The 8735-nt window shown below is 33.1% G+C and overlaps 1 protein-coding gene across 1 annotated transcript; it reads right to left on the bottom strand.

The window, feature by feature from the left end:
• Positions 1-252: 252 nt before the first annotated feature.
• Positions 253-8123, bottom strand: ODAM (odontogenic, ameloblast associated; the record flags this gene model as incomplete). The annotated part of the gene is made up of 10 exons (XM_081303797.1): positions 253-282; positions 650-811; positions 1213-1284; positions 2043-2090; positions 3165-3269; positions 5119-5169; positions 5618-5851; positions 7360-7407; positions 7945-7986; positions 8073-8123. 10 exons carry the CDS (start codon positions 8121-8123, stop codon positions 253-255), a joined length of 843 nt encoding a protein of 280 aa, XP_081159923.1.
• Between the last annotated feature and the right edge of the window lie 612 nt (positions 8124-8735).

Raw genomic sequence — 8735 nt, 5'->3', positions numbered from 1 at the left:
TATATTGGCATTATTAAAATGCTTAGCTTGCAAAGTGAAATGAAGTGGGAGAACTAATTCAATATAGTCAGGAGTCAATATTAATTTTTAAAAATTGTTAAAAGTATCATAATTATTATGTTTTTGTAGGTAGAAATAAACACTAGATTTTTTTTAAAATAATCATTTTGTTAAGAATTTTTTATTAGTTTTTTTGATGAATGACTTTTGGCAAATACCTACCCAAAATTTCTGAATGCTTAAAACAACATCTTATGGTTCTCTTAGTTTATCAGTCTTGGCCTAGTGAGAAAAGGGAATTCCATAAGAAACTCATATTAAATTAAAATTAAATTACAGTCTGATAAATTGATTAACTGTTAGTCAGAAGTGATTGATTGACACCTTATTGAGGCTTCAGACCATATACTCTACTATAGTATTGATTATATTGTTTTTGCCATATTTTTTATTTGTGCACTATAGTTGTACATAATGATGGATATGTTGTTGCATATTTGCATGTGAACAAAATATAACCATATAATTTGGCCAATATCACTTCCTGTTTTATTGTTATTTTCATGACTGAGCCTGTAAATGAAGTACTAGCTTTATGTTTTCCATTACACAGAAATTTCTCATGTTAGATGAATCTTTGGATCCCTACCTTCTCTTCTGGAAGCACTGAGGCAATAGTTGGATTTAGAGCAGAAGCAAAAGCCTTGGTGTTGCTGGGTGTTGGTGAGGTGGAAGGCATGAAAGCTCCTGCACTGTCATGTCTAAATTTTATCACTTCTTTCTGTAAATATGGTAGCACTCCTCCTCCTGGCTATAGAAAGAGAATGAAAATAAAATGGTTATAGGTTCAAGTAGGACATCAAAATTGGAAAGAATATAAAGCCACAGGTTGAGTTAAAAAGCAATAAATAAGGCCTTTATTGGTTTTCCGTATCATAAATTATTTTTAGCAAGATTATGAATATATATAGTCTACAAATATGGTCTCTTGATACTGCTTTTAAATAAGGGTAAACAAAAGTGACTGGAATAGATTATATTTGAGGAATGGACTGAATTGAATCCTGACTAGCAAAAGATTATAGAAGAAGAACCAATAATTGTTGATGGAATTATAATAAAGTTTATATTGAAACAAACATTAGTGAAGGAACCTACAAATCATCAGTTTTTGATATCCAGTTATTAGCAAAGTGTGGTCAGGAGTCTTACCATCACAACAGTTTCAGGAGCTGTGCCTAAGAGGGTGTCAAGAGCCAATTGCTGTTGTCCTCCTGGTACACCCTGAAAAACCAGAAAGTTTTAAAAAGTCTAAACCGTGGTACTTAAACATATTCGGCCAAAGCATTTAAATGCTCCCAACTTCTTTAATTATTTTCTTAAAAGTGTAGCAAGGAGTTTAGATTTGAGAAAGAGAGATGTAAGTGCTTATATTAGATCGCTAGCTGGATACCCAGTTCTGCCTCACTTCTGGAAGCTCTGCTTTCTGACATTCCTGCTAGGCCCTGGTGTTCTCTTGATGAGCATAAACAATCTCAGGACACCAACACCACAAAAGGTTGTCTCTGCACCTGATGAAATTAAAAAACAAGACAACTTCCTAATCTTGCTTAAAGCAAGGTTACTGTGCAAGTCACAAAAGTACCTGTGTCCTCACAGCCTGGAAAATACTATGACTGTTGCTCATTTACCAATTACAATCTTTGCCTTGGCTATATTATCCTGCTTTCTGGGTAGGAATCCTGAAAGTACTAATCAAAGAACTTCTTGAGTATACCCACTTCATAACAAACTCTGAACTCTCTCCTAGACATCTAATGTAAATCCAAGTCCTGTAAGGTCATGCTCACGACTTCTTATGAAGATACCCCATGGGTCTCCTGTGTGTTTGCCTCATTAGCAATGTGTGGATAAATCCAACTTTGTTCAACTAGAGAAGTGTTCCTGGTGATATTTAGCTGAAAGACAGTTATATATTTAATAAATAATTAAGCAAATGGTTTCAAAGGATTTTTTAAAAAGAAAGATATTCATCTACTCACAGGTTCTTCTTGTTGTGGAATATATTCAAATTGAGTATAGAATGGTATCTGTTGGATTTTTGAAACATGCATTAGTTTTACTAATGATTTTTGTTACAAGTTTGTGATAAATTATTAAGATTACATTTTTTATACTAATTAAATGCTTTTTAAAAAACTTCGTGTTTCAGTTGGTAACAATTATTAAATTAACAAGAATCCTTTTAATACTATATTATTTCTAGGATAAAAACTCTCTTTAAAGTAACATGATTGAATTAGAATTAGTATCGCCAGTTATTTAAAGTATGATTTTCAGTTTTCTGCAATTTGTGATGACAAATTTTAAAGTGGTAATTAAACTATTATGTAAAAATGTGAATATGTAACAGATGTGATTCTGCAATCTGTATTTGGGGTGAAAATGGGAGTTCAAAACACAATTTGAGTCAAATGTATGAAAGATGATATATCATGAGCTATGTAATGCTTTAAATAATCAATAAAAAAATACAATTAAAAAAAAACTATTAAAAAAGACATTTCCGTTTTGATTAAAAGAATGCTAGTTATGCATGAGCCACCCAAATTTACAGTGTAATTCTGAATATTCACTGTAGGCTCACAAAATTAAATATATTTATATCTTATTTTAACTCAAGATCTAGTGGTCAAGAGATATTTCAAGATTGCTATTATTTTTGTATTTTATTATTTTAAGTAATAACTATATGATGTATATATATATATAGATAAAGGTGGATGCTAGCAGATTTTGAAGTAAGAAAACTTCATTTTCAGAGGTGATTCAGCTTTTGGCCTCTGGTTTTATTAGAGTTCATTCACTGACTTAATTCATTTAGAATCCATATATATATATATCCTCTTTTATATCCTCTTTTATCTACCAGGTCAAGCTGTTGATTATTTGCATCAAATATATTTAGTTACTTTTTCTCTGAGAATTTGCCTTAATCTGTATATTCTCAGGTAGAACTAGTCAGATAAGTCTTAGGATGTAGCTTAGTGGTAGAATGCTTGCCTCACATGCAGTAGGCCCTGGGTTCAATTCCCAGCACTGAAAAATACATACATAAATAAATAAAGTTGAAAAAATAAAAATAAGTAAAACACTTTCAATACCTGTTCCTCAAATTTTTGTTGCCCTGTTTGTTGGGGTGACTGAGTGACTGTTTGTTGAGGTTGTTCCCAGGGTAGGAGCATGTACACCGGATAGTATTGAAGCATCTATTTATAATCACAGAAGCATATAAGAGATTCCATTAGATCATCATATGTCATACTTTTAATGTTCTAATGTCAATATTATTTTAAAGTGGTTTTATGTACAGCAGTTTCATATTATTAGGTATGAATAAAAGAATAGATAAACCAGTTCTCAAGATTAAAACTTAAATCACACATAATATTGGACTTTATTTTTAAGATTACTTAATAAAACAATTTAGGATATAGCAGATTCAACAAGAGAGGCCTTTTTAAAATAAAAGTATATATTAAAAACTTTATACACAAATTACTTTGCAAATACCCAAGAGGAGGATAACCTATGCTACATTTTCCTAATATTTTTGAGAATAATCATTCTACAGGACATTATATTAAAAATCCTACCATATGAGTGAAAAATTATTCTTTATTAAATTATTAGAAAATGTAACAATTGCCACTTTATTAAAATAATTCATATGAATTCATGATATTAGAAATATCCAATAATAGATAAGTAGCAAAATGCCCATCACCCACCTTATCATTTATCGGCTTCCACTTATTCTTCTTCATGCATATCATAGTACATGCATAAAGCTTCTATTTTGTTTCTTTGCATTATTAAATAAGTGATTATATTAGACATGAAATTTCAGAACAATAAGCAATGGTATTTCCAGAGGAGTATATTTTGTAAAGTGGTTCTTAATCCATGCTAAGAATCAAAATCACCTAATTGAGCATTTTGGAAGATAAACATGTTTGTCTTCTAATTGCAGGTTTTGATTTATTAAAGTCTATGATAGGGTTTGGGCATTTGTACTTTTCAGAATTATCACCAGTGATTTTGATGTAAAGTTAGGGTGATGAGCCACAGGTTTAGTGGTTAAAAAAAGGGTGGAGAATTACATTCCAACTCAGCTATTTACTTCATTGGGATTGGAAATTGAATCTCATTAAGATTAACCTTCCTGATCTTTGAAATGAAATCGTTGTACTTGTCACATATTTGACTCTAAGTGCATCTGGCATAGAATGAGATAATGTCTAGAATTAAGTTCTGTTTTGCAATGGGAATGGGGTGAGACAAAGTCACATAATTGTAATTACAGAAGAGCCAAGTAGTGTAACTTTTGGTAAAAAGATTAGTCCTCCACTGGTGAATGATATAATTTATCTATAGTCCTGTTTCTTTGAACTCCAGTATTATAAATTATGCTAACACTGATAGAGTTTTCCATATTAATATAATTATTCTATTAGTTTACATTCATTTAAAAAATTTCTCTTATTTAGTGGAACTCATTGATTATAATATTGAGTCAAACTGGAAATCCTGCATGTGAGGACCTGGATATGTTTTCAGCAGAATTTAATTGCCAATAATATAGAAAAATGTTTCTTATCTCTACATCATACCATATATTATCAGTTTAGTAGGTGTGTGTTTTTATAGCTCTGCTCTAGGAGAACTAGAAATATGAATGCATCTCGTTTCTGCAACAACACTTAGAATTGTGCATTCATCCCCTGGATTTCTTTTTCATTTATTCTTAAATGCCAGTACTTTAGATGCAGAGAGGGCATCCCCTGTGGCTTAGTGAGTTTCTTTATCTCCAATATAGCAATCTCCTGAGAATTCAGGGACCTTAGAGATTCTTTTAAGCTGCCTGGTCTTACCTTGCAAAGTGAGCCCATCATCAACAGAATAATGCCAGTTCAACAATGGTTGTATTTAGACAGAATGATACCATGGAGTGAGTGTCTATAACCCGGCTATCAGAGAGCTACGGAATAAAAGAAAACATAGTGGAGGGTATAAGTAGCCACCTGTCGTATTAGTAATGGTATTCTCTTCACTCACCTGTGCTTGTTCTTGAGGCATTTTGAAGGGAAATACATAGGGCATCATCTGCTAAAAAAAAAGCCATATAAAAAAACTAAACTTTGTTATTTAAATATTTCAAGTTGCTATCTATAGATCTAGCCATATAACTTTTATCATTTGCATTACCGAGTATCTACCAAAAAAGGATGACTTATCGTATTAACTATCATTAACAAAATTTGTCTTTTTAAAATGAAATTTTCCTAATTATCTTCTCTAAAACCTGTGATACTTTTGATTTCTGGTTATATCCAGAATAGAGCTGATTTTAAAATAATAATAATAATAATAATAATAATAATAATAATAATTGTGTGTGTTAAAAATCGAAGAATATAAGGAAGAACTTTCAAAATTTTATGAAAAAATTCTTGACTAGGTCTCTTCTGCCTTATTCTAAAAGCTGATTCATTTTCATGGTCACATTCCATGTGCACTTCTCTTTTCTTAGGACAAGAACATTGGCCCAACTTACATGATTAGGACCCTGCTGGGTCTGTGGCGGTGCCTGAGGCTGTGAGGGGCCCAGATGGCCAGCTTGAGCTCCTTGGGCAAAACCGACTTGTCTGGGGAAAGGTATCTGATTTGGGGATAGTCCAGCAAACTGGTCTAGAGTTGACAGTGAGAGCTGCGGCTGTCCTGGAATTGCAGTCTGCTGCTGCTGTTGTAGAAAGCCAGAGAAGGGGGGGATCCATGAATTAAATGGGCCCTGGGAGCATACCAAAGAAAGAAAGAACGTCTCTTTTAGATCAAAAAGAATTTAAAATCAATCACAAGCAAGAAAAAACAAAATCTAAACAATTTCTATATTTTCAATGCTGCTATACCAAAAAGGACAACATCTTGACTCATGAGCCACAGAAACAGTGTTCCATTTTTAGTGGTCATGAGAAATATGGAGCAGAAAGAGGGAGATAAAAGAGTGCCATTTCTGTACTTGCTAGACTGTTTTCACATCTTGAGTTTTCCTCCTTTCTCACTAGTTAGGTGGATATGACTTTGTGTAAGATAGTTAATTTAACTATCTTATAGTAGGATAATTAGTGCCTGGCATATAAGAAGTTCTCAAAAAAATAAATGCTAGTTAGATTACAGTTTTTTACTTTAATCTTCAAATAAAATTAGAATATATAGAACTAACTGGACCCAGTGGTGCACACCTGTAATCTCAGTAACTTGAGGCAGGAGGACAGCAAGTTCAAAGCCAGCCTCAGAAAGTTAGTGAGGCCCTGAGTGACTTAGGGAGATCCTGTCTCAAAATTAGAAACAAAAAAGCAAAACAAAACAAAACAAAAAAACATAAAAAAGGGGCAGAGGGATGTGGCTCAGTGGTTAAGTGCCCCTAGGTTCAATCCCTGGTACAAAACAAAACAAACAAACAGAAAATAATATGTAGAGCAAATTTATAACTTTTAAAATGGAAATTTCGTGGAATCTTAAAAGAGCGTACTACAGGGATACTGCCACAACGATGTTCATAGCAGCACAATTCACAATAGCTAGACTGTGGAATCAACCCAGATGCCCTTCAATAGATGAATGGATTAAAAAATGGGGCATTTATACACAATGGAGTATTACGCAGCACTAAAAATGACAAAATCATGGAATTTGCTGGGAAATGGATGGCATTAGAGCAGATAAGTGAAGCTAGCCAATCCCTAAAAAACAAATGCCAAATGTCTTCTTTGATATAATGAGAGCAACTAAGAACAGAGCAGGGAGGAAGAGCAGGAGGAAAAGATTAACATTAAATAGAGACATGAGGTGGGAGGGAAAGGGAGAGAAAAGGGAAATTGCATAGAAATGGAAGGAGACCCTCATTGGTATACAAAATTACATATAAGAGGTTGTGAGGGGAATGGGAAAAAAAACAAGGAGAGAAATGAATTACAGTAGATGGGGTAGAGAGAGAAGATGGGAGGGGAGGGGAGGGCGGATAGTAGAGGATAGGAAAGGTAGCAGAATACAACAGTTACTAATATGGCAGTATGTAAAAATGTGGATGTGTAACCGATGTGATTCTGCAATCAGTATTTGGGGTAAAAATGGGAGTTCATAACCCACTTGAATCTAATGTATGAAATATGATATGTCAAGAGCTTTGTAATGTTTTGAACAACCAAAAAAAAAAAAAGAATATGTCATTTTGTTCTCATACAAAATGTCGAGCAGAGGAAAATGTTTTCCTTAAACTGATAATTGAGGTGGAGATACCTGAAGCTGTAGTGGCAAAAACTGACCATTATTCAGATTCAGAAGTAACTAGAAAAGGAAAGAAAATATGAAAATATTACTATACATGGTAAAATGATTAATAACAATGTTTACTACAAATACAGTACAAGTCAGAGTTGGTTGACCAGTTCCCTGTTAGAAGTGAGATGTTATTTCCACAAAACTTATGTGCTTGAATCACAGCTATTAGAGGTTAGAGTTGAAAACAACAAATTGGGATTTAGTAACGTCATCTCTGCTGTATATGAGATTACACAATTTTATCCCAGTTCAGTGGTTTAAATGATCATTTTATATATCAACATACATCTGAATTAACTGCTATTAGAACAAAATATGTAGAGGATATTGTCTCTGCCTTTGAAGAACTCACAATTAAACAAAGGTGGGGGCAAAGCTTATTTTATAAGCAAGTTTCTGTATGTAGCAAACACTAAGTTTGGAATTTATTTGGATATGCTCTTGCTAGTGGATAGGATGTAGGCTAAATCAAAAGAAGACTTTTATCTCTTCCCACTGAGGTTTTATGAAAAAAATGCAGGAGATATTGTTACTGAAACTAACCTCATTGCTATTGCTCGCAGACAAAAGGCGTTGTGGGATAAGCTAAGAATAGAAAAAAAAAAAAAAGGTAAAATAAGGGATAGCCATAGGTTTACACTCTGAGATCAAGAGTAAAATGAGACACTTACCGGGGCTGAAAATGTAACTCCCAAGAGTCCAAGAAAAATTATAATTTTCATTTTCAGATGATTATACCTAGAAAATTAATTATAATACTTAATTTTAAAAATTCTTTCCTTAAAAATCATGACAAAAATAAAGTCATGACAAAATAATTATATAAAATTGTTCAATCAGAGGAACAGTTGTGCACATTCTTCAGTATTACATCTTAGGATTTAAAATATAAAAATAAATATTTATAACAGAACTCTTTCTTCTCTCTCAAATCAACTTCTTATAGAAACCAACATTGTTTGCTTGACCAACAGACTCAGTTGGTGGCATATGATGTAGTTGAATGGGTTAGTGAACAAGACGATCTCGTCCTTTTGCCGCTCTACACTGGGGGACTGTGTCTATCAGAACTTGGGATGCCCATGACTGGGGTCATCTAACTGTAATATTGATTTATAGCTTACTGTGGAAGTTTATTACCTCTTGTCCTCTGATGTAAAAGCTCCTGACATAGCTCAAATCACTGACCTAACCAAGAGTTCAGGGTGACTTTGGTAATCTCTCAGAGCATAATTCACTGAGTTTGGTTCTGAAAGTTATGAAAGCAAAGATTTCATATCTTACCTTACTCCTGGCTTAAGAAATTTAGAACCATTCAAGATCTGTGTTCTTTT

The sequence above is a fragment of the Spermophilus citellus genome, assembly GCF_964194105.1.
Source record: "Spermophilus citellus genome assembly, chromosome: 8".
NCBI classification, from domain to species: Eukaryota; Metazoa; Chordata; class Mammalia; order Rodentia; family Sciuridae; genus Spermophilus; species Spermophilus citellus.
Note: the sequence above shows the minus strand (reverse complement) of the source record. Positions and strands in the feature narration are given on the sequence as shown.